Genomic DNA, 27,485 nt, shown 5'->3' with positions numbered 1-27,485 from the left:
CCCACTGATTGGTCTAGTGGTCTAATTGCATCTTTACACAGGAACATTCCTTTGACCTACGGGTTAAAATAACTGAAGACTGGGATAATTCGTGTAATTTAGGACCAAGATGATTAACTTCATTAATCAAAGCGTTTGCTCCCCGATCAAGAAGTGAGAAACCGGGAACTTGTTCGCTCTAACCGAGCATGAGGTTGCACGGTGTCCGGGGACTTCTTCAGGATGAAATCGAGGAGTGTGAGCGAGTCTCGCAGGGCTCGCGTGGGTATCATGAGAATCACGAAAACGTCCGCTGATGGAACGGGCGACTCAAACGCCGACTGGATGGGTGCGCTTAGCCCCACGCTTACCTCAATGCCCCTAAAGTATCTAGCGGTGCCAGGTAAGTAGGTCTTGGTCAATCCAGCGCTAGCCGGGATCTGGCCGCTTTGATATACTACCATGACAGCTGTAAAGCTTATATTCTTCCTCGTTTTCCACTGTTTCGCCATACAAAATGTTTATAATATCTATAGGCTATTTGACATTCAAATATGCAACAATCGTTTCAAAGTGTTTCAATATTTAAACAAGATCAGGACCACTTATATTGGTTTTGAAGTTTATTTTTAAGATTAAAAAGTACTGTTATTGCCATTCAGGCTAAAGTAAGTAGTCTACAGAGGAAACGTAACAAAGGCTAATTCTTTAAATTTCATTCAAACGCATCAAACGTATTTGCAGTTTCCAGTTCTATTAATTCTAGAAAATGAAAATTTGTTAGCCCTATCAGTTACTTTGTGTCCTGCCCTTCATTTTAGAATTCATACATAAATAGAGACACCTAAACAACAGCACCCTGCAGAGCTTAAAAAAACTTTTACTTCTTTACTGCTAATATCATTACATTACGTTACATTACAGTCATTTGGCAGACGCTCTTATCCAGAGCGTACAATAAATCATCTAGGCCTACAGCTGAGAATGTTTTTCTTATCCCTAACTGCCCCACAGCAACAGAGCATATAGCATAGTGGTCATAGTGCTGGACTCATTGAACACATTTCTGCATTACAACACAGCACTGTGTCAGTGTCATGAATAAAACAGCGCCAAGAGCTTGCATACACGTGTGTGGTGTGTGGCAATATGTACAGTGTACAGTGTGTTTCTGTGTGTGTGTGTGTGTGTGTGTGTCTGTCTGTGGTGGTTGTGGGTGTGTGTGTGTGGTGTCTTTGTATTTGTTTTGATATTTTACTGTGTGTGTGCGTGTGTGTACATGCATGTGTGATACTACATTAATCAGCATACCACTGGGATGCCATTCACTCAAATGAAGCATTGAGTTGTTTCGCAGGTGTACAAAAATAAATGATGACTGTGATGAAATAGGATTCAGTTGTCTCTCTCCAGGGTCGCATGACTCTTTCACCTTCTGGGTGGATGTAAAGGCCCCCGTGGGGCCCGATCAAATGGCGGTGGTAAAGTACCTGGCAATGGTGTTCCGGTTGCCAGCTAAGAAGATGATGAAGAAGTGGTCCATGACACAGAACCTGACGTTCTGTGAGCAGCTGGAGGGTGGCATCCGCTACTTCGACCTGAGGGTGTCGTCCAAGCCGGGAGAGAAGGGCCTTGAGATCTATTTCATCCATGGTCTGTTTGGTCACCGGGTGCGGGAAGGGCTGGCCGATATCAACCGCTTCCTGGATGGCCACCCTAAGGAAGTGGTTTTCTTAGACTTCAATCACCACTATGCAATGGGGCGTGAGCACCACTGCTATTTGATTGGTATGCTGCAGGAGGTGTTTGGGCACAAACTGTGTCCTCCTCAGGTGGTGGAGGACATCACTCTCAACTTCCTGTGGGAGAAGAAGTACCAGGTGAGTAGAGAGGGCAGGTCCAGAGACAGGTGTGCCAGCTGTGTATGTTTATTGTGTGTGTGGATTGGCTGGAGACATTGTACTGGCCAAGTGTGTGTGTTAGGGGGAAGATTATTTTTGAAATGCCATGGTTGATTCATGTTCTGGGGTCATGTACTCAGGGGACCTTGATCTGTGAAAATCTCTTCCGGGATTCTCATATGGGAAAAAAAGTGAAATAGGACTTCTGCAATAGTCTGCACCAATATATTGCAGAGGGGAACCAAATCAAGCTGTTGCATTGCACAATCCACTTGTGCTATTACAAAGTAATATCCTTTGGCATTGTTTTAATAGCCCAACAACATCCATGCCAATTCTTTCAAGTGAGACCTTCATTAATGGAAGTGGTCGTAAGGGAGCTTTTGGAATGGCTACAGGATTTACTTTCTGACACGACCAACAGATTTATATTACAGTTATTTAGCTGACGCTTATATCCTAAGCTTTTCACTGAAGCAGTCCATACTGTAAGGTAATAAATATAACATCCTTTGAAAATATCACCATGAATAAGGTTGAAAACCTTTTAACCACAAAAGTCAGTTCTCCACCTTTAGAAGAGAAACTGGTGATCAAAAAGTTGGGACCCCACCATCCAGAAAATATTCATCACCCAAGCAGGAAAGGATAAAACCCACAGTTTTAATTCAGTGTGGTTGCAGAAGAAACCCTGGCTAACAGCTAGTACTTTGAAAGAAATCGCTCTTGCTGTAAGTATAGTAGCCTACGTTTGGTTAAATGCTTTGATACAACCTATTTTTACATTTTAGCTAGACTAGCAACATGCAGGGCTTTTGTAATTTGTGATTAATTTTTCTGATTAATTCTGAAAATTAGAAGAAAAAATACCAAATTAACACAAACTAAGATTGCTTGCTCCAATGAAGGGTTTTCTGCTGGAGACGTTATCATTGCATAATTACATTATTACATTATTGCCATTTGGCAGACGCTCATTTGCCATTTTATCCAGAGCGACGTACAACAAAGTGCATACCCATAACCAGGGATAAGTGCGCTGAAAGACCCTAGAGGGAAGTACAATTTCAATTGCTACCCGTACAACAAAGATAAGGACCAGGGCCTATTTATTTATTTATTTTTTAACAACAAATGAACAAACAACAAAGCAAAAGTGACCAAACTTAACTATCCAAATACTGCTTACCTAGCCAACTAAAAATACCGAAACACTACGTAAATCACAAAGATAACAATTAAGGATCACAGGGAGGTAGGGAGGGATGGGGAGAGGTGCTGCTTGAAGAGGTGCGTCTTCAGTTTGCGCTTGAAGGTGGGGAGAGATTCTACAGTTCTGACCTCAACGGGGAGTTCGTTCCACCACCGTGGAGCCAGAACAGACAGTAGTCGTGAGCGTGAGGTGGAGGTTCGGAGAGGGGGAGGTGCCAAGCGGCCTGTGGAGGCTGAACGAAGAGGTCTGGCAGGGGTGTAGGGTCTGATGATTTTTTGTAGGTAAGCTGGGGAAGACCCCTTAACTGCTTGGAAGGCTAGCACCAATGTTTTGAATTTGATGCGAGCCATGACAGGCAGCCAGTGGAGGGAAGTAAGCAGGGGGGTGACGTGTGAGTATTTGGGAAGGTTGAAGACCAGACGAGCTGCTGTATTCTGGATAAGTTGGAGGGGTCTAATGGTGGACGCTGGGAGGCCAGCCAAGAGGGAATTGCAGTAGTCCAGGCGGGACAGAACCATCGCTTGGACCAGGAGCTGGGTCGAGTAGGGGGTGAGAAAGGGGCGGATTCTCCGTATGTTGTATAGGAAGAACCTGCATGACCGGGTCACCGCCGCAATGTTCTCGGAAAGGGACAGTTTGCTGTCCATCACCACGCCGAGGTTCCTTGCACTGGGTGATGGCGTGAGTGTGGTATCGCCAAGGGAAATGGAGAGATCCAGATGGGGAGAGGTATTAGCAGGGATGAATATCATTTCAGTCCTACCTGGGTTGAGCTTTAGATGGTGGTTGTCCATCCAGCAGAGATACGGGCAGAAAGCTGTGTATCAGATGGTGGGAACGAGATGAAGAGTTGGGTATCGTCCGCATAGCAGTGGTAGGATAGCCCATGTGCAGTGATCACAGGGCCAAGGGAGCGAGTGTAAAGAGAAAAAAGAACTCCTGTGGCAAGGGGCCGAGGTGTCGATACCATGGATAACTATAGCTCGTTGTGTTAATGCTTGCTGCATTATTGAAAATAATTGGCATAGCCTACACATAGGGAGTCAGTGAGATTTAGCTGATTTTGTAGCCTGTTTAAAGATTAATTTGCTGTTCATACTCTGTGTAGTAGCCTATTATTGACTGGAATAAAGCACAGTGAAACGACCGTTCATCTGTTTTAATTGTCCACATACATTTCACCTTTTCCTGACTGCATGGTGCAGTTGCAGATCAGGTTCTGCACAATATAAACAGATAATTATACCAGCTAACTTGATGAACAGATAATTATGCTAGCTCTTCTGATTGTGTCTGAGTAAATACAAAATTGGCAATGAAGCCCAACTGTGAACCCCTTTTTTTATTTCATGTTCCTCCCAAATTTCGTTTGAACATCAGTTATCTCCCCGGGTAGGCTACTTTCTTGTATTTTGCTAGTGAGCATCTAGTGATCGTGCATTATAAGAATTTAGGCTTGACAAGCTGATTGGTGCCCCCTGTGGGTCTTGACTCATCCAATATGACACTAAACTAAGGGTGTGTCCTTGCCCTCTGCTGGTCGAACAGTCAAGCATCAATTTGAATGACCTGTTTGGTGACTTGATTCAGTGTCTCTTCTCGGGATTGCTCAAAGTTAGTCAGGGACAGCAGGATTGGGCCATCCGGTTCGTGAAACCCCAGCAAAACATGTCGCAGAATTAGTGGAAGGGGGGTTTGGGCACTAAGTATTCATTCTGTGCCGTCAGATACAAATTAACATCCATGTGCACACCCAGAATACCCACTACTGTGTGCCTATCAATGGCCTGTGATGGAAAAAAGGTATGATAGCAACCAGAGTCCATCAACACATTTTTGGTGGAGTAGGGTAAAGATGAATGACTCTGGCTAGTGATACTAACCTCCATCAAGGGACAGTCTTTTCCGAGATACCACTTATGAGAGAAGTTATAAACACAATATTTATTTATTTATTTTTCTTCCCCAATATTTCAGACATACCTATCTGACCTGAGACTAGAAAAGGAGATTGGGTAAATGATGGGGTCCAAAGTCGGGTGGGGCAGAGTAGTGCTTTAGGAAAATGAGGACCTGAGGCTGTGAGGGGCTTAGGGTGTGAGATTGAGAGGGGTGGCATTGAAGGGGAAAATAAAAAAATGAGACTTTCACAGACTCATTCTGCTGCAGTGTCCTCCCTGTGTCCTCTCCAATGGACAGATGGTTCTTCAGCTGACCTCATTGAAGGAGGTGGGTTGGTAACAAGGGAGCCAGTCAGAAGTCACTTTTTGGGAGACCCATGAGAAAGTGCCCCAGTGGCACCTGCTACACAATGTCTTCTTGACTGTGGTTGCAGCCAGTGCCAACAGTAGCCTAAGTAATGTTCATGTAGCCTCCTTGCTCTGGCCTCTGTCCCACTTGCCCCTAGATGGTGGCCTGGAGTGTAGAGCAGCCAGCCTGTATGCTGAGGATGGCGGGCTGCACCTCTCCCTAGAAAAGGACTTGGAGATGCAGTGCCCATCCCGACTGTTCTCTAAAATTGTTCTATAAACTCTCCGAGTCAACCTCTGATCCCATCTTATGCATCTTTATATTCGCCAAGAGGGAGTCAGAGTGGATCTTGATCCATTACAGCAGGTCTGTTACAGTGATTTGATCTGGGGGCCTGTGGTGTTGTCATAGCTGCCAGCATCTGCTGTGTTCCTGCAGGCTGTGGAGAACATTAAGTTGTAACCTCACACACACACACACACACACACACACATACACGCACACACACACATACACACACAGGTATGGCTATTTGTGTCCTTAATCACACAAGCTAATAGAGTAAAGGTCTTGGAGCTTCAGAGGATTAGTGGGAGTCTGGAGGCTGTCAGTGTTGAACCTCCAGGCCAGATAGCATTTATATTAAAACCCTGCTTACCTCTGAGTATGTTTTATATCTACAGTGCCCTCCATAATGTTTGGGACAAAGACCCATCATTTATTTATTTTCCTCTGTACGCCATAATTTGAGATTTGTAATAAAAAAAATCACGTGCTAAAAGTGCACGCTGTCAGATTTTAATAAAAGGCATTTTTCACAATGTAGAAATTACAGCAGTATTTATACATAGTCCCCCCATTTCAGGGTACCATAATGTCTGGGACACAGCAATGTTATGTAATTGAAAGTAGTCATGTTTAGTATTGTGTTGCATATCCTTTGCATGCAATGACTGCGATTCATGGATATCACCAATTGCTGGGTGATGCTCTGCCAGGCCTGTATTGTAGCCATCTTTAGCTCATGCTTGTTTCGGAGGCTAGTCCCCTTAAGTTCTCTGTCTTCAGCATATGAAATACATCCTCAATTAGGTTCAGATTGGATGATTGAGTTGGCCACTCAAGGATTTACTATTTTTAGCTTTGAAAAACTACTTTGTTGCTTTAGCAGTATGTTTGGGATCATTATATTGCCACTGTAATTTCTACATGGTGAAACCAAAATGTATAAAAATACCATTTAATAAAATTGAATGTGCACTTGAACCACATTTTAATAGTGAGATTCCAAATCTAAAATTGTGGCAAATCAGAGGCAAATCAAGACATAATGTCCCAAACATTATGGAGGGCATTGTACAGAGGTTTTAACACACACACACACACACACACACACAGGTATGTATATACTTCCTTTTACCACCAGTACAGCCTGAATTGTTCATGATATGGATTCATGAAGGTGGTGGAAACCTTCCTTCACATCATATAGCTGCTGTATATGCACATTTGTTTATGCAGAATTTTGACCCTATGATCTCCATTTTGCAGCAAAGATCAAGAGTCATCATACCAAAATGTTGTCATTATTAAACACAAAATGTGACAAAAACCTCTAGGTACAATATAAAATATTTCAGTATTTAGCGTGTCCACTCTTTGCCTTCATTACAGCTTTTTTTTGTGGCAGCCTTGCTTGAATTTTGGTAGTTGTTTTTTTAAATGTTGAATAGACAGACAGACTGACAGACTGGCAGCAAAGGGGGTGGAATGTGTATGGGCTAAGTTATAATGGTCTACTTTGGAGCCGGCAGTAAACATCATTGATTGCTGTACATATCTGTCATGATCTGTTTTGTGAGTTTATTTCATTGTTTATTATCCTTGATTTTTTGTAATTAATTATTTTTCATATTTATTTTCATGGTAAAACGTATGTCTTAGTATTGCCTGTGATTGTCTGCCTCACCATGTGCTCTTGTTTTCCTTGTCCTGACCCCGCCCTCACCTGCCTCTGTCTGCCACTCCCCTCAGTTAATTTACATAATCATTGTTTTGATTGATTCCTCCCTGTTCCTCGTTGTCTCCTGCCCATAAGCAGCTTCCCTCTGTTATTTAAGTTCTTCCCTTTTGTTCAGTCTTTGTCAGGTCGTGCCAGTATCTGCCCGTAAGGCTGGTGAGAAACGCTGTCAAATTTTTGCTCTGCTTACCTTTGCGCCGTTCTGATTTTTGGAGAATATTTTTGTTCCACGTTCCCTGTAACTTCTGAGCTTTGGATTTTTGTGTTTTACTTTTTATTCCTGTGGTCGGCCGTTGTGCATTGTCTATTTTTGAGGACTTAATAAACCCTGTTTTTGCGCTCCATTTCTGGTCTGCACTTGGGTCCTTTACCGGCATCCCCATAACACAGATCCACCAAACATATTTTCTGTCTCTTTGCAGTCAGACCATTGAAAAGGCTACGGCTGTTTATTGACCATCTAAAAGCTGCAGTATGTTATTCTGAGTGGAATATCTATGAATGGGATCAATACTACAGGTTTTATAGGTGAACAGGTCTGTATTGTTAACATTGAATATCTGATGAAGCTGAACCATGTATTACGCATCTCATGAATATTCCTGAAAGGATGTGACCAAGTATAATATTGTACCATGAATATTCATTACCTGTATTATGTTACTATTGAAGCCCTTATCAAGAATATGATAATTATGAATGCAGGAACTGAACATCTGGTTAGTCCAAAGAGTCCAAAAAGAGTATTTTTTAATGCAGGTTGCAAATGCATTCATGTAGCAATCAGAAAATCAGCTATCATTCTCATCCACCAGATCATTTTGGTTTTGTAGCATATTTTTGTACACAGCAACACAGGGTGGAAAAATTTATATTGCAGTCAGATTAAATTAGAATTATAGGCCTACATAAAATAAAAATGTAATTTGTATTTTATTTGAACTATTATGTCTCCCTGGTACACCTAATAGCCTCCACTTCATAGGAACATTAGGCATTTTGCTATTTGTAATAATCAAATGAAGCCTACCCACCACCTAGAAGCAATCCATCACTAATGTCACCTGTGATGAAGCAGTGACACAAATCAGTTACTCCATATGCAGCTGTGTGTGCTCCCAGATAAAGATAAGTAGATAATAGCCTATCAATTCCTACACATAAGTGTTGGTTCTCAGTGCCATGAATTTGCAAACTATCGATTGACTTTTGGGAGACCAAGTAGTACATATAAGATTCACTTGACACCTGTGTCGGGGCTGGGGAAACTGAATGAAATCAGTATTTACAATACGTTGCCGCTTTATCTGGACGGAAGGTTTGCTTATTCCATTCCTTTGTCTGACAAGCCCAAGAAAGCTGACGGTGACAGGGAGTGGTCAGTGCTTTTTTTGAACAAAATTCCAGAGAGTAGAGGCTATTTAAAGTGCACTTTCTTTTTACTTTCCAGAAGTAAATGATTTTAAAATAATGAAAGTAGTAGTACTCTTTATTATGCAGACGTTACAATAAATGGTATTAGTTACATGTAGGGGTAACCGAGGGACAAACCAACATGGGGCATGTTTAAACATGGGGATTTTGCATGGTTGCATTTGAGCAAGAATGATGGGCTAGTTTTCACTTATGTATTATAGCAACCCACGCCTTGTGAGTGAGTGGCACGGCTATTTGAAAACGTCATCAAGAGTTATTAACACATCTGTGTTTTAGCACCCTGAAAATAATGTTTTTAACTGGTGATCTGGGAACACCACAGACTGCAAATATACATCATTTAAATCACTGTCTTGTGTGTTATGATGCAGGATAGTATTGGCACATTTCTAGCAAGCAGAGACTGTGAGCCATGCAGGATTACAACTAGCACAGCCGGCCTATTATAAATGCATCAGCCACAATAACTTGGAATGTAACATTGTATATTCCATGTGTACCATGCACATATTCGGTCCTATTTAGCACTCGCTCATATCCATTTCTTCCCATATGCGGTTAAACTACACAAAATATACACCGTTTCAGGAATTAGAATAACAGGACCCAGTAGCAAAACCCAGGAGTTGCTTTCAGAGACTTTATTGAAAACAGGCGGAGGTCGATCGCCAGCAAACAGAATCACCAGGAGTTAGGCAGTTTGTTAGTAAGTGTCCAGGCAGAGGGTCAATACACCAGCAAACAGACATAGTAGTTATACATTTTTTTACTTAATACGGTTGTATATACTGCTGTAAGTGTCCTTATTCTTGTCATCATTGGTGTTCTTGTTAGTAATTTCCTTAAGTTATTCGAGTTGTTGCTTTAAATTTCTTTGCTGGCTAAAGGTAGCATTGACGAGCCTGGGAACCCTTCTCATGGAACCGCAAGCTGTGATGTATAAAAGATGTGCTATAGTCTTAGCATTTTGCTAACAAAATAGTTATTTTGGTTGGAAAGCGGCATCGAAATTCACTGGATACAGTGCCGCTTAACAGAACAATGAATCCGGATAAAAATGTCTGAATATAGAAACGCCATCTTAAATCACAGACTATGACAGAGATGATTATGTGACAAGCCCATTCATTTTCCCCATAGAGAAATTGTGGTTGATCCAGAAATACATATATGGGTAACGATTTCGCTCTGGGTTCGTTAGACTTCCAAGGCCTATGATAATGGGATAGGGCTGCAACAACGATTATTTTGTTTTGGATTGATCTGTTTTTTTCTTTTCTTTTTTTAATCAATTAGTCGATTAATCTCAACAATTAATTTACCAAGGGAAAAAAAAACAATTGATTCAATTTCCCAGCTGCTGAAAACAGGCACTCAGTTAGAGTTGATGTTGCTGGAACACACAAGAATGACTTGGCCACCATAGCCAGTGTGGGAAACGTTGCTTAATTTGCCTTTCACCTGAATCAGTCTGAATCAGACCAAAGCAAAGAGTCCAGTAGAGATGGATGCTTCTCTGAAACACTGGCTGCTTCTTGGGCCACATTGGCATTTTGCTGCAGGTCCTCCTGATCTGACTCACTCTTCCTACTTTGCAATGCGAGGGCTTGTACATGAAGTTGCACTTTAAGGCCTTCCTCTGGTGACAGAGATTTTGTGTAGACCTCAGAAGCCCTTTGATGAGTGGAGGTAGAGCAGACACTGTGACATATGTTTCCCCACTGATGAAGGTGGTGGCACACTCAAAGGGCCTACGCGCTTGTTCTAGTTCCTCTAGTAGGCTCCACTGCTCGCTTTTCAGGTCTAGGTATCGCTTCCCTTGCCGTGTTAGCTCTGGGTCACAGGCCACCGCTGTTCCAAGGGCGGCTGGTCATGTCGTAAGTAGTATTCCAATGTGTACTCACATCCTGTATCAACTTATGGTCAGGGGCTCCCATTTGTTGTCGCTTGGTCTTAAACTTGTTACAAGCCAGCTCACTTTTTAAAAAATGCATCAGGCATCATGCAGCCCTGACTGCTTTGGTAATCTGAGGATTCTTCAAGGCATGGTTAACAACTAACTGCAAAGTGTGACCTGCACACTGGACTGAATAAATCTCATGCCTCTGTTCTAACAACTTCAGAGCTACCACTACATTAGCAACATTATCATGTACCACAGACATGATTTTGTTGGTTGAAATTCCAAATTTCTCAGCTGCCTCTTCAATCCAACTGCAATGTTTCCTGCAGTGTGTCGCTCTTCCAGTGGCAACTTGTTGTTGGTTGCTGTGATTGCAGTTTAGATTTTCTGGAATGTCTCTTCATATTTCTTCTCCATAATTTTAGTGAATAATTATCTGGAGGGTAGAGTATATCTTGGATGAAATATGCAAACGTATGTATGTGTTATGTATGACTGTTTGTTATTTTTACGACGTTACATGGGTACGTCATTGTTCTAGTTTACGGTGTGTGTGTTGTCAGAATGTGTGGCAGACGTGATTAAAGGAGCTCAAAGATTGAACTTTACTACTGTGGATCTCAGTCCTTTTGCAATATACAGTATATATATATATATATATACAGTGGTGTGAAAAAGTGTTTGCCCCCTTCCTGATTTCTTATTTTTGTTTGTCACACTTAAATGTTTCAGATCATCAAACAAATTTAAATATTAGTCAAAGACAACACAAATAAACACAAAATGCAGTTTTTAAATGAAGGTTTTTATTATTAAGGGAGAAAAAAAATCCAAACCTACATGGTCCTGTGTGAAAAAGTGATTGCCCCCTAAACCTAACTAACCTAACTGGTTGGGCCACCCTTAGCAGCAACAACTGCAATCAAGCGTTTCCGATAACTTGCAATGAGTCTCTTACAGCGCTGTGGAGGAATTTTGGCCCACTCATCTTTGCAGAATTGTTGTCATTCAGCCACATTGGAGGGTTTTCGAGCATGAACCGCCTTTTTAAGGTCATGCCACAGCATCTCAATAGGATTCAGGTCAGGAATTTGACTAGGCCACTCCAAAGTCTTCATTTTGTTTTTCTTCAGCCATTCAGAGGTGGACTTGCTGGTGTGTTTTGGATCATTGTCCTGCTGCAGAACCCAAGTTCGTTTCAGCTTGAGGTCACAAACAGATGGCCGGACATTCTCCTTCAGGATTTTTTGGTAGACAGCCGAATTCATGGTTCCATTTATCACAGCAAGTCTTCCAGGTCCTGAAGCAGCAAAACAGCCCCAGACCATCACACTACCACCACCATATTTTACTGTTGGTATGATGTTCTTTTTCTGAAATGCGGTGTTACTTATACGCCAGATGTAATGGGACACACACCTTCCAAAAAGTTCAACTTTTGTCTCGTCAGACCACAGAGCATTTTCCCAAAAGTCTTGGGGAACATCAAGATGTTTTCTGGCAAAATTGAGACAAGCCTTAATGTTCTTTTTGCTCAGTAGTAGTTTTCGCCTGGGAACTCTGCCATGCAGGCAATTTTTCCCCAGTCTCTTTCTTATGGTGGAGTCATGAACACTGACCTTAACTGAGGCAAGTGAGGCCTGCAGTTCTTTGGATGTTGTTGTGGGGTCTTTTGTGACCTCTTGGATGAGTCGTCGCTGCGCTCTTGGGGTAATTTTGGTCGGCCGGCCATTCCTGGGAAGGTTCACCACTGTTCCATGTTTTCGGCATTTGTGGATAATGGCTCTCACTGTGGTTCACTGGAGTCCCAAAGCTTTAGAAATGGCTTCATAATCTTTTCCAGACTGATAGATCTCAATTACTTTCTTTCTCATTTGTTCCTGAATTTCTTTAGATCTCGGCATGATGTCTAGCTTTTGAGGATCATTTGGTCTACTTCACTTTGTCAGGCAGGTCCTATTTAAGTGATTTCTTGATTGAGAACAGGTGTGGCAGTAATCAGGCCTGGGTGTGGCTAGAGAAATTTAACTCAGGTTTGATAAACCACAGTTAAGTTATGTTTTAACAGGGGGGGCAATCACTTTTTCACACAGGACCATGTAGGTTTGGATTTTTTTTCTCCCTTAATAATAAAAACCTTCATTTAAAAACTGCATTTTGTGTTTACTTGTGTTGTCTTTGACTAATATTTAAATTTGTTTGATGATCTGAAACATTTAAGTGTGACAAACATGCAAAAAAAAAAAAGAAATCAGGAAGGGGGCAAACACTTTTTCACACCACTGTATATATATAGGTATATATATATATATCATTTGGCGACGAACATGGCTGGATTTACTTTACCACCACCAGCACCTTTCCTGTCTGTGCCCGGCAAGCCTCCAATTCCATGGGTGGGATGGCTAGAAGACTTTGCTGTTTACCTCATAGACCTCATGGACTTCGTTGACATCTCGGACAAGAGGAAGATGGCATCATTGTCTCGGTACAGAGGGTCAGAGGATATTCAGAGCCCTACAAGAGACCTAGAAGGAAGCTGTTGCCCTCCTAACAAATCACTTTACCGGCAAACAACGTGTGCTTCTACAAGCTACGAAAACTTTGCTTCACAGACGGCTTGAGCTACATTACAGATCTCAGGGATCTTGCGAGGAAATGCAACTATGGGATGCTTCAGGATCAGGTCATACGGGATCAGCTTATTGAAGGGATTTTCTTGCGTAATTTTCTTCGAGCCAGCAACAGGGGAACAAACATAGCTTTGACCACTGCAGGCTCCAAACTGCCCAGCTCGAGGGCAGACATGTAGGAACTGAAGCCCAACCACTTTGCTAAAATGTGCAGGTCTGCGCCTGCTGCTCATCCCCCACAGTCCAGACCCCCATCAGCCCACAGCGACTGTACTGAGATCAGAATCGTGTCTACTATGTGATCTTTAAGACATGCACAGTGCAGCTTGGAGATGTGAGCCTTCCCTTGTTGCTGGACACAGGCGCAACCATGTCTCTTCTCAGTCTCAGCACATACAACAGGTTTTTTGCTCATGTGCCACTGCAGAAGCCCTCCACTGCTCTGTGTGGATATGACAGCTCTAAGATAGGGATTGTGGGCATCCTCCAGGTACCAGTGCACTATGGATCTAAGCACATGCCCGCATTCCCATTCCACATCGCTAAGCGGGGTGCCAACCTGCTGGGGCTCTACCTTTTCACGGGCTTAGGATTCACACTGCATGACGACAGTGGTTCAGCCATTCAACCAGTCACCTCCACTTGGGAGCAGAAATGGCCAGTGCTGTTTGATGGACTGGGTTGCCTCACAGCCTTCACATACAGACCCCTGGTGAACACAGAGGTGTCACCAGTCATGCAGGCCCTGCGTCAAATCCCTCTCGCTCTGAGGGATGATGTCACAAAGGAACTTGACACGCTGCTGGAGATCATGAAGCTGGTCAACGCGCCCCCTGGATCTCGAATCTGGTAATCGCAAAGAAGAAATCGGGGGCTGAGAGTGTGTGTGGACTTACGGTCCATCAACAAGGGGGTGATTCCAGATGAATACCCTATGCTGACCACCCACTTCTATGGCTCCACGGTCTTCACGAAGCTCGACCTGCGTCAGGGCTATGTCCAGGTACCCCTCCACCCAGCCAGCAGGGACCTGACAGCCTTTGTCTCACACGTTGGGCTTAGCTCCGCCCCCCTGCTGCTTCCGGAAGGTCATGACATCCGTCCTTGCTGGTATCCCTGGGGTTGCTGTGTTCTTGGATGACATTGTGGTCCATGCCCCGGCTGAGCGGCTCAACAGGTTATTTGCGGCCCTCCTGGAAAATAATCTGAACCTGAACAGCGACAAATGCTCCTTTGCTGTCCTGTCATAGGTGCAGAATGGCATCGAGCGGCTAGTTGCCTTCATTTCCAGGGCTCTCAACCCCACTCAGCAGAGGTTTTCATTTGGTGAATGCAAAGCCCTAGCCTGTGTCTGGGTGTGTGAGAGGTGGCACCTCTACCTATACGGGCGGCAATTCACCCTCCGTACAGACCACCAGGCCCTCACCACGCTGCTGTCTGCCTCGGGCAGCGGTCACAGGCCCCTCAGTCTGCACAGGTTGGGGGAGTGGCTCAGGCAGTACAACTACCAGCTCAGGTTCACCCCAGGGAGGGACAACGTCGATTGATGCCCCCTCCCCAACTGTCTCTGCTGACGATGATGCAGAGCCAGAGCTCATCCAGATGCTGCATGGGCTCCTGGAGACAGCGGTGTCACTGGAGGAGCTGCAGTGGGAATCGGAACAGGGCACCTTGCACCCTGCGCACCTACATACACACCGAATGGCCATCACAGGTGCCGGAGGATCTGGCCCCGTTCACTAGGGTGCGACACAAACTCTCATGCTGGGGGGATGTCTGTGTCTCCAAGGGCCTCTGCACTGTGGTCCCAATGTGACTAAAGGAGCTCAAAGATTGAACTTTACTACTGTGTGTATCTCAGTCCTTTTGCATAATAAGGATCAAGGGCTTCCCGGCAATGGTTCGTTATTATCACGAAACATTGCCTGGAAGCCCTGATCCTCAACCACTGAGAGCAGTGTATCTTTGATCAGCATGTTCAGAATACTATCAGTGAGGGCAACAGCAAACTGAGGTGTGCATGTAGTATCCCTCATCTACACGGTTTTGTTGTTTACTAGGAGAAAGAGCAGGGAAAAGGTAACAGTAAATGTCAGAATTAGTTTGCAGTTGCACAATTTTACAAAATCTCAATTAGATTTTATTTTAAGATTTGTACTTATTGAGTAAATCTACTATAGTATATTAGTAAGTATACTTACTGCTTTTAATGTATTGACTCATTACACCTACTTTATTATCTTGAAATAATATAACATCCACCAGTTAGACATTCATTATAATTACATACAATTTATCTATGCCTGTAGCTACATGCTGAAAAAATGAACAAGATTATCCGATGGAGGGGCTGCACTATGATTACAGATTACTTGCGGTGTGCACATGGCTGCTCGTTTATTAGGTTGATGGTAAATGTTGGACTTGGCCATGGAAACATTGAAATTGAAATTTGTTGAATAAACATATTAAATGGCGACAACAGTTTCATATTTTCTACCACGTGGGTGGCAAAATAAGTGTGGGGAGACCTCACTTTCTCTGCATTTTGGAAATCCATATACTACACAAACACAAAATAAGTTAATGTCAGTGTCATTTTCACAGCTAGGGTCCAGCAAACCAAATGCATAATAATGCTTAGAATGTCCATTGTTTACTCAGGAATCATTGTTGTCTGTTTCATCAAGTACTTGTACATATGAATGCTATTGCCTACATTTTGTATAGGCGCTGTGGAACAAGAAGAGCCCAAGTACGAACTTCTCTGACCAGTATTAGTAATCCTGTTGTACAGTAAACACGTCATCAAAAAAGGTGTCAGCAAAAAATAGTGGTACATATTGATTACCATGAGCACCCCAAGTAAAAACACAAGGTTCTTAATTGGAGCTCAATGGCCCTCTGAATTTTTATCAATTGTTAACAACCACACTGGAGTGATATAGGCTATTCATTTCATATCATGAAAACGAGTTTTCAAGGTTTTTTTTTTTTGTTGTTTTATATAATATGCCTCTTTATTGAGGGTGACAATAGTATGATGGTTGTGCAGTGTGGTCAAAGCAATTTAGTTTTGCTTCCAATATGGAAGCTGCAGCTGTTGCTTTGATTGTACCCATTGTTTTGACCCAGAATCTGATCTGTTTTCATTATATAACATTACAAAGCATTTAGCAGACACTCTTATCCAGATCAACGTATAAGGAAGTGCAGATCAAACACAGGAACAATTTTTCAGAACCAGATCTGTTCTAATCCAATATCCACCCCACAGGTCCTGGTGTTCTACCACCACCCCTCAGCTATGGAGGAGTCCACACTCCTGTGGCCTGGCAGTAAGATTCCAGCCCCTTGGGCCAACACTACAAATGCTTCCAAGCTGATTAAATTCCTGGAGACCACGTTGGGGGAGCGGGCCAAGTATGGAACCTTCCACGTCTCTCAGGCCATCCTCACCCCTCGAGTGCGTACCATAGCCCGTGGACTCATCAAGGGCCTACGTAACCACCTGGTGGAGAGGTTTGTGTTTGTATGCACAAGTGCCCCCTTGTGTGTCTTTTTGTCAATCCTGACGGCCACATGGAAAACTTGATCCAGGGTTTGACCAATCATCTCCTTGGAAATGGACGTTTCTCCAGGGCTTTTTGGACCAAATCGCTGTGGTTATTATACGAAACTATACTTTAAAAAAACGTAAAATAGATCAATTAATCAGAGAGAATACAGTAGCTGACATAATGCAAGCTTCTTGAACCCTGTTTTGCCAATTGCCTATCTACTTCCCTTAATGATAAGATTCTTAAGTTCAAGAATAAACTGTGGTGTGAGTTTAAGTACAAGCCTTTTTAACTTCAGGCATACTCATTTAAAATATCTTAAGTTCTAGAATGTGTAGCCTAATTCCCGCAGCAGAAGTAAACTGTAGGACAATTTGTGGGATTGTAGATTTATTCGCTAAGAGTGGTATAATAGCCTAAATAATTTTCTAACTGACAAATTTACACTATTAGCAATTTTTGCTAAGACAGCTACTCTTCATATCCATCTAATGGGCCTCATTTATCAAGTGTGAGCCAAACAAAATTTAATATAAATCCTTAGGAAATGTATTTACACAAATAATGTGGAATTTATCAAAGTTTTCTGATGTCAGTTTTTTGTAGGATTCCAAGTGCTCTCAGCTGTTCGTATTGCATGTGGAAATGAAAGCACACAGTTCTGAAGCTTGTTTTGTGCTTTTGTTGTTCCAGTGTTGTTCCTTTCATTCATATTTTATTTTGACTTGAATATAATATTATAACGATTCATATCATATAAAAAAAATACAACTGGATTCAATATTAAAATAGGTGCTTTTAATTTGGTTGGTCATGATTAATTTATGATTAATTAGAATTGAATATACAGTACTATGGAAAAGTCTTAGGCACGTGTATAACATTCTCTACAGATAAGATTCTTTAAAAAATAATACAATGAAAGGTCCTAAATAAACGTACTATACATTTTTCATTACATTTGAGTAATTTGGCAGAACAGTTAAAAACTGAATCAAATCGATATTTCTTGTGACCACCCTTCGGTGTTAAAACTGCATCACTTCTCTGAGATAGCCAACGCTGTCTTGCAGTTCTATAAGGCAATCAGCAAGGAGGTTGCTCCAAGCTCCAAGCATGTTGGAGAAGTTCTTCTGCAGACTTTGGTTGGCTCCTTGCTTCTGATCTCAGACAGCCTTGATCAAGTTTTTATGTAAAAAGCAGTCAATTGCTTACAGTAATATGTTACTTTTATAAATTAAATACAAAAATGTCTCTGTAAAATTAAATCTTTTGGAAAATATTTGGAGTTCTCCAAAAATAAACATATATATAATAAAGTCTAGGGTGCCTAAGACTTCTGCACAGTACTGTAAATTCCATAAAGCATTCAAACGATGTTTGCTATAAATAGGGTGTAGAAGTTGCTGTGTTTACATTACATGGGAGAAAGCAGGACGATGGGAGAATTTCCTATTTATACCTGAGTTGGTAGTGTTCTGTTCATGCCTTGCACAAAACATGGACACACAATGGGGAAATAATTAATAAAGATATTCTTGATCTGATATTTAGCCTAAATTGGACACTGGTTGACATCATAAACTTTTCACCCAAATGCCACATAACAAAACCTGAAAATGGCAATGCCAGATTTTTAAAAATACTCTCCGCTAGCGAGAACAGCAGTTTAGATGTTTATCAGCCACTTATTTGCCAAACAGGGCAATAAAACTCCCCATCGCAAAACTCATGGGCTACAACCCTCACCTCGTCACAGACTCAGACAACAAAAGGATTATTCTAACACTCCTTAATACCATTTCTCTATGCCAAAAATCATGTTCCAATATATGAACAAAAATATACAATTACCTGGTTATGAAGCTATGACTAACGTTGGAGTTTATTTTGTAATCCATTCAGCCATTTTTGAGAACACTGTATATTTCTTTGGACTATACCTAAGCAAATGTCTTCTTAAACTTTTTGTTGCGTAAATGCATTGCTAGGTCATTTCAGTACCAATGTCTTACCTTTTCCAACATGGTTCAATATGTCATATTCAAGTGACAGACAGGAATATTGCTGCATTCACTGAGCAGAATATCAGAGGACAGTTTTTTAGTGCACGTGTGTGTTGAAGTTTGGTGGTACAGCAGACATCATATTACTTTCGATATTGTACTTTTGTAAATATTTTTATGTTTCTTTGCCTCCTAAAATCCAACCCCATGTCCATGAAGTAGGAGGTGGTAACAAATTACAGGATTTGGACTTGCTATAGGTAAACCTGTAATTCTACTGCCTAATGGGGCTAGCGGACTCTGGTAACCTAATTTTGAAGTATAGTTCCATTTTAAATGTGATGCAGGTTGGTTTGAAAGCATTTGGGTGAGTAACATAACCTTACTGTGTTCCAAACAAAGTTAGCTCAAGACATTGCAACTTTCATGGCAAATAAATAAGAAATGACTTCCAGATCACCTGTTTTTGTGTATGTAAAGTCTAATTCCTTCCGTTTTCATAAAAACTTGGTATGAGATACGTACCAAGCTTTTGACACAGTGACAAGGTAATATATTTTATAATACCTGTGGACAGAAAAATGAGCTCAAAGTTAAGATGAGCTACCCTATTTCGGAGACAAATCGCCAGGGTGATATAATTGGCACATGCACAGTTCATTTTTTACATTTTTACTATGATGATATAGACGCAGTGAGACTGGAAACATAACCGGGAAAAAAAACATTAGTACTGCTTGAAAAGAGGTTAGTACAGCTAAGCTGAACAAGACAGCATTGCCCCCTATTTGCAATTCACAGGAACCATATGCCTTGAACAAACGAGCGCAAACAGAACTGTAATGCTCGGTATGAGCCTTGTCGAACAAAACAAGCTGGTCATAACTGGATTTTACACCAGGGTATAAACTCATGTACCCACTGACATGATTTGGCCTATCACAGCAAATTAATTAAATTAAAATTGTTGTTAATTCTGTTAATAAATTAGTCTTACATAGGGTATTCTTTTATATTCATAAAGTTTTCATCTTTGTAATTGACAGGTTTACCGTCTTCATTTTCACCACTTCACAGTACTGATCAGCACCGTAGCATTGTACAAAAATAAAAAGCAAATGAAAGCTAGTCCCATTATTTATTTACATTATTTATTTATTTTTCAGATTTGATTAGTATATATCATCTAACATTTTTAATAACAGTAGGCTATTACATTATCAAAATAAGAATGTAATCAAGATAATATGGTGGAATCATATCAGCATCACAGCATCTTAATTTAAGAGGCCAGCTTTATTTATTCTTCACAATTCATCACCATGAACAATGGACACGATTTTGCAGGTAACATTATTAATAATATTAACAGTAATAATATCAAAATTACAATATCATCAAGACAGGCCTAACGACACTGAAGATGGATATATATAATCCTCTGTCTCCTGGGCTGAGAAACAGTCTGTGCAGGGAACTCTTTCAGCTTGGCCCTTTTTCTGCATAGCCACTCGTTGAGTCATTGACAGCCTCATACTCATTCATGCGCGGGTGTGCCCGAAGCAAGTGCACCTACTGTGACGTAATACCATGTGGACCAAATTGGAATCAAATAAATCCTAGATCTTCTTCTGTGGGGCTCAGAAAAATAATCGGTCGCTGGAGAGTAATTAGTTTGTGATTAATGTGACGAAATTTTAAAGGCTTCTCTGAGAATAGCAAACCCAGACTGATTCAGACTGATACTAACATGAGAAAAGCGAATGGATTGTTCTTAATCATGTAACAGTTTCCTTGATGATGACGTGTTGGAGGACAAGTGACCATAGCAACTCATTCATTTTTGCGGTAAAACACAGGCTTAAGGGTTAAACTAGGCTTAGATGACATGGCATCCATTAAAAAATAATATGGTGCCCATGTGAAAAAGTGTTGTGGTTTAGCGATAATGTAAAGGAGGTACACTGACTAAGCACACCCACACCTTAAAAATGGCCAATCGAAAAGTAGTACATTTTTTGATGACAAATGACAGAATTACAGAAAACTATGAACGGTCAATAGCTATAACGGTGATTTTCTCAAGAGTTTTCATTAGATGGGCAGATGATTCTGCTGGGTGAGCAGAGGAATTCCTCTGGGTTATTTCTACCCCAGCCGACTCGCAGAGACGCCCCTGCTTTGTGCATATTATTTGGCTATTTAAGTTTCTGTCAAATTATGCCAAAACTATGTAAATCTATGCCAAATAACACAATTATAATTGTAGTAAAACATAAGGAAACATAATGGCAGAATATAAAAAATGGCGGCAAGTAAAAAATAATTCTCTGAATGTGACTTTGAAGTGCAGTTAACAGAGGTGCAGGCAAGAGTACAACTATTGTGTAGTCCCATCAATAGTATTGTATCCAGCACAATAAAATATATTGCTCGGCAAGCTTTGACAAGCTGGCTCTGGCTAATGGTGTGGACTCATCCTCATGTGCAAGGAAATTTGTCTGCTCCCAAAAACGCATGGATGGTGTATAGCTCCTTTTGCAAAGTCTTCCAACAGTGACATTACATTACATTACATTACATTACATTACATTTGGCAGATGCTCTTATCCAGTGCGACGTACAACAAAGTGCATACCCATAACCAGGGCTAAGTGCGCTGAAAGACCCTAGAGGGAAGTACAATTTCAATTGCTACCTGCACAACAAAGATAAGGACCAGGGCCTATTTATTTATTTATTTTTTTAATCAACAAATAAACAAACAACAAAGCAAAAGTGACCAAACTTAACTATCCAAATACTGCTTACATAGCACAGCTTTGAATGTGAATAGCTCACACATAAGTTTTTATAGTTTTATGTCTATAATGACTTTATATTATACAACTGTAAAATTGCATAATATTTCTTCTAGTTGCTAGTGTCATCACGTAGCAACCAAGGTAATCTATTTTACCTATTCTATTCACCTATAAGGAGTGTATTCACCTATAATGGAGTTAACTATAGGCTCTCTCTCATGGTATACTGTATGAAACGCTGTATGAAATTGTTGGATCAAATTATTTGGGTGATGCTTTTTCCGTATGATGTATGAATGAAAAATTACTTTTATTAGAGGTTATGGACTTGTAGACATTTGTCATATAGGGAAAAGGGGTACACATTATTTATTTACAATAAAATGTGAGGTACAGCATCAAGAGTGGTCCACCATATTTAATAGGTCCACTCACTTTGAGATATTTTAATGTCTTGGCTCAGTTGTTAACTTGAATGCCTATGTTTTAGGACAGATCTATCCATGGATGTTAATACAAACCACACTATGCGCACATGTTTTGTGTGAGTCATTCTTGTGAGTAGCCAGTAGGGGGCGAAAGATTTCACGTTTGACTGTAGCTCTTGACCTGCACTGCAGACTAGCTCTCTGCTCTCTCTATCAGAATGAGCAGCAGCAGGCTGGCTTGCCCAGCCCTGAGATCATAATACTGTAATTTCCATTTACAATCACATCCTCTGCTATGTGCACTTCACAATCACTGTTCCGCTTGACCACAGTGGCTTTCCAGTTTAACCCCTCAACCCCTAAAAAGAGTAATGAGCGTAACCGCTCTTGTTGTTACCTACGTCACACACAGCCTTCCCCCTTCAGCCTGGTCACCTCTTTTGCACTGTTACCTGGTAGCCATTTCCCACTGATAGGATGTCTCTGTAATATACTTGTGTGCTTCACTTCAGTAATAAACACTACGGCAATTGTGCATTACTCAGAGGAGCTCTGGGTGAGGTGGTGGAAAGGGGGCCAAGAAGGAGAGTGTGGATGGAAAGGAGGGAAAGAGATAGAGAATGAGTGATAGAGGGAGGGCAGAGAGAGGAGGAAGGACAGAGGAGGAGAAAGAGTTAAGTGTACTCCACTCTTGCCTATGTGGAGTATGCAATACTCTGCAGATACAGAGTGTGTTTGAGACAGAAAGGAGAGTGCTATATCATCCTCTGTGCATTAGTTGTCACTCAAAGCAACTTTTTTCCCCCCACTTGTCTACAGTTTTAACGGGAACTGGCCTAATTCTGCTCCACGCACAATATTTTTAGTTTTTGTAATTTTTAGATACAGTATATTTGTAAAATGTTTTTGCAAAAACCTGCATGGGTTTAATTTGGAACAGCCGTTGTTCTGTGGATGACATCAGATTGTGGTTCCCTGCATCGATTCCTGTGTTGTGGATTGTGAGGCTGCGGACTGTTCCAATAGCACCACTAAATCATTGTCAATACTGAACAGGTTTGGATGCAGCCCTGTCTTACCCCACAGCCCTGTCCCTGTGGATGTGTGGAGTAACTGAACAATGATGTGAGACTTACAGTAGGTGGCTGTAAATAACCTTTCAGTGTCCTTCTCAAAGGCAGGAAACCGAAATGCGTGTTCAACATTGGATATTTACAACATGATGTTACATTACATTACAATGTCTGACTTACATTACATTACGATGTCTAACTTCCTTACTCAATGGTTCCTATCCCCATTGCCTGATACTAATTGGTCATTGGGGCAACAGTTTATTGTGCTCTTCTATCTCAGTGAGTGGAGATGCGATAGTATGGTGCTGCATGTGTTGGAGGTGATACCTATCCTTTTCAGTCTGGAGTCTTTGATATCTAACAAAGAAAACAAAAAACATGTAGAGTGTAATTTTGTTTCCCCTGAAAAAAGCAGTGTACAGATATGGGATCGAAGATGCCCTCTATTATGGAAAATGCACTTTACCTGAGTGAGCAATTGAGTGCAGTTTAACCCCTCATCTGTCAATACAATTTGATTTGAATAGTTACTCAATTCTCCTGTGAGGAATAGTGACAGGTAATCCACAAGGGACTTTGAATGAAAGCTTACATTTTGGATATTTGGTTACAGGCCATTACCTTGGAAAAATACATGCCATATGTTGGAAAAAGATGCTTTCTCTTACCAAATTACTTTATATTTTGCATTGTTCTCGGTGATAAAAGAGGCTATTGAACATATTATTTTATTTTAATTATTTCTGTGTTATACTTACCTTTAAAATACTATGTATTATACTATGTATTTTAAAGGTTTAACTTGGGTTAAATGTGTCAAAATTCTAAAATGGTGATTAATTGCCATTGCAAACTCTGTGATTAACTGGTTAATTTGAATCTAATGCAAACAAAAAAATAAAGTGAGGTCCTTAAATATTTAGACAGTGGTACAGTTTCTGTTCTTTTGGCTCTCTACTCCAGCGCACTAGATTTGAAATTAAACAATGAATGTGAGGTTTATGTGCAGACTGTTAACTTTATTTTAAGGGTATTAACATCCATATCGAATGATCCATGTTGGAATTGCATCCCTTTTTAGTCCCCCAATTTTAGAGTACCAGAAGTAATTGGACAGTTGGCTTCTCAGCTGCTTCTGATTACACAGGTGTATTTAATTGCTTCCTTACTGCAGGTATAAGAAATATCTCAGTATTGAGTTTTGATGCTAGGCTTTTGATTGCCTTTAGAGTCTGTTATTGACATTTTTCAACATGAGAATCAAAGTTGTGCCAATAACAGTTAAGGAAGCCATTATGAGCACTGTTGTATGTTTGGGATCATAGCCTTGCTGTGGGATGAAGCTTCATCCAATGAGTTTGGAGGCATTTGATTGAACTTGAGCAGATAAGATGCTTCTATAATCTTCACAATTCATTCTGCTGCTGCTATCACCAGTTGCATTATCAATGCCTACAAACTTTCCTCTTGACATTTCCTCTTTTAAGTAAATCTTGGTCTTATCTGTCAAAAAACATTTTTCCAGAACTCTGCTGGCTCTTTTAGGTACTTTGCAAGCTGTATTGCAGTCATGGTAGTTTGCATTTCACAGTGTAGTATTTTTGTTTGTGAAGTTTTCTGTGGACAGTAGTCACTGACATATCCATGCCTACATGCTCAAGACTGTTTCTGATCTGTTAGACAGGTGTTTAGGCTTTTTTCTTCATTAAGAATAATTCAGAAGAATAATTGGTGTACCAGCCCCTTTACAATTACTGAGCTCACATCATGTTCCAAACAGTTTATTTTAGTAAGCCTATTGTTTGACCTACTGAATGTTTTTGACTATTTTTTCTTATTCCTCAGTCTCATAAAGGCTTCCTTGACTTCCGTTATTCACACAATTTTGGTCCTCATATTGACAGATATTATGATTACCAACTCCAAAGGCAATCGAAAGCCAAGAATCAAGATCCTGATATCTTTCGCCTTACACCTGCAAGGAAGCAATTAAATATACCGGACTGATCAGAAACAGCTGAGAAGCCAACTGTCCAGTTACTTTTGGTCTTCTAATATGGGGGACGATGTATAAAAATGGATGCAATTCCTACACCTGATAAGGATGTAAATACCCTCAAAGTCAAGGTGACAGTCTCCATTTTAACCTCATATTCATTGTTTCATTTTGAATCCAATGTGCTGGACTACAGAGCCAAAAGGATAGAAATTGTACCACTGTCCAAATACTTACAGACCTCATTGTAACTGAAAACCTCTCACTTGCGTGTGTCTCTCCCATGACATTGTGGATTAGGTCCTCTCTGAGTTTAGTGTGGGGTTTATCTAAAGCTGCAGGGTGATGTTCTGGGAGAATAGATTTGAATGAGTGAGATATGGGGAAGCGTGTGAATATTGAGCCTGTCAGTATGGGTCATCAAGAGGGTGCACAGGGGGTTCTGGCCTCACAGGAAACTCAAATCGTCCAGGAGGAAGTGGTTTAATGGAGCAACTCAGAGGATGTGGGGGCCAGAATGGAGGAAACACGATTGTTTATTATCCAGGGGTAAACATGCAAATCAAACTTCCCATTTCCTGGTTTTGTCCTGGCTGCTACTGTACACTAACAGCCTCTGGCTAGACACACTCTTAATCACAGGGCTGAGTGTACTGGCCTGATCATAATAACCTAGATATACAGGTCTAGTTACGATAAACAATGGCCCAAATCTAAGTCCAAGGAAGTGTGCCATTCAGTGGGACATTTTAAAGTTGGCAAAATGCTAAATCTGCCACCAGTGTTGCCAAATTAAAATAACCAAGTCAGAGAAGAATGCCTCCCCCACATTCACCTCAGCAGCTGGCACAGTTATGGTGTGAGCTGAGTTGGCAGGCTATAGAATGAGTAGAAGTGACTGTTTGCATAGCATAGGCTCTGTAATTTGCCTCTCTAAGTCTTCTCCACATACTGTCCTACAATACTTTCACCCCCAATGAGTGGAGATCATTTGCCATTTATATAATTAGGATTGTTTTTTCACATTTTATAATCCCCATCACCACTTTCTGATGTTTTCTGCAGACAGCCTGAATCCTCCAGTAGGTCTCCTTTAGGACATTCCACACTTTTTTTTGGAATACATAAACATTCTGCAATACCACTTTCCAGCACTTCCAGGATATAACCCATGCACTCACAGCAGTCATAGCTTTCCATTTAGTAATATGGTAAACTTGTGAAATGTAAAACAGCTGACTGCAATTTTTCCCAATGTTTTTGCTGATTTGAAATAGGGGGACTTGACTCATTGAATGGCATTGCTGTAATATAGCTCAATGTCTGTGTAAAGAAACACATTAAATAAATGCAGAGTTTTCCTCACACTCATTGTTTTATTTGAAATACAAATATAAATCAGTACAGAGGGAAAACAACCAATTGATACTGTCCCAATACTTGGTATTTAAGTGTGCATGTACTTGCATTAAGTATACATGTTGACATCAGTAAATTGACATGCAGGCAGTATAAAGCCAGGGCGATGTCTTGTAGTCTGCCCACAGGAGCTCAGAGCTGAATGTCTTCCATATTGGCAGCTCCTCCTCACAAATAAAGATATGTACCCCTGTGGCGTATTGGATAATTAAATCCTTCTGTGTGCACTATGACCACACTGCATGTAATGTTTCCAATTCAACCTTTAATCACGCTACTTCTAGGGTGTCACACACCATTCAGAATGTCTCATTGAAAATCCATTTATGATTTAAGACTGTGCTTTGCAACTTCAGGTCCTACAATCCACAGTGTCTGAAGGTATTTGCTCTAACTACGCTTCACCACCTGATCTCACTATTGATTTTATCTCCTTGGTCCAGGAATTAAGCTCATTGTTGAAAGCAGGTGGTGTAGTGTATGGCAGGAGCAACTACCTGCCGACACTCTGGTCCACAGGACCTGGAGTTGATTAGACCTGATATACTGTAGGATATGACTGTACAGTGTTATGTGAGTGTTTGTACAGCACTGTTTGACTGTAGCATTTTAAGTTGTGTACAGCACTCTTTTACTTTTAGTAGTGTTTTTATACTGTGTGTACAGTTTGTGTGACTGTTCTCCCCATCTCCTTTTGGCAGGAATCTGCCCACTATCATGGCCTGGGTGGAGGCACAGAAGCCAGGGGTCAATGGGGTCAACATCATCACATCTGATTTTGTGGACCTGGTGGACTTCGCCAACAAGGTCATTGGGATCAATGACCTACTTCTTCCTCGTCATGCAGTCACCTGATCACA

The 27,485-nt window shown here is 41.1% G+C and overlaps 1 protein-coding gene across 1 annotated transcript; it reads left to right on the top strand.

Moving 5' to 3' along the window:
- The first annotated feature begins 251 nt into the window (after positions 1-251).
- On the top strand, positions 252-27,480 carry plcxd2 (phosphatidylinositol-specific phospholipase C, X domain containing 2). The gene is made up of 4 exons (XM_061238947.1): positions 252-382; positions 1,393-1,859; positions 16,614-16,858; positions 27,327-27,480. The coding sequence occupies exons 1-4, from the start codon at positions 271-273 to the stop codon at positions 27,478-27,480; spliced, it is 978 nt and encodes a 325-aa protein (XP_061094931.1). The 5' UTR covers positions 252-270.
- The last annotated feature ends 5 nt before the right edge of the window (positions 27,481-27,485 follow it).

Source organism: Conger conger, chromosome 4 (assembly GCF_963514075.1).
Source record: "Conger conger chromosome 4, fConCon1.1, whole genome shotgun sequence".
NCBI lineage: Eukaryota > Metazoa > Chordata > Actinopteri > Anguilliformes > Congridae > Conger > Conger conger.
This window is presented reverse-complemented; position numbering and strand designations above follow the sequence as displayed.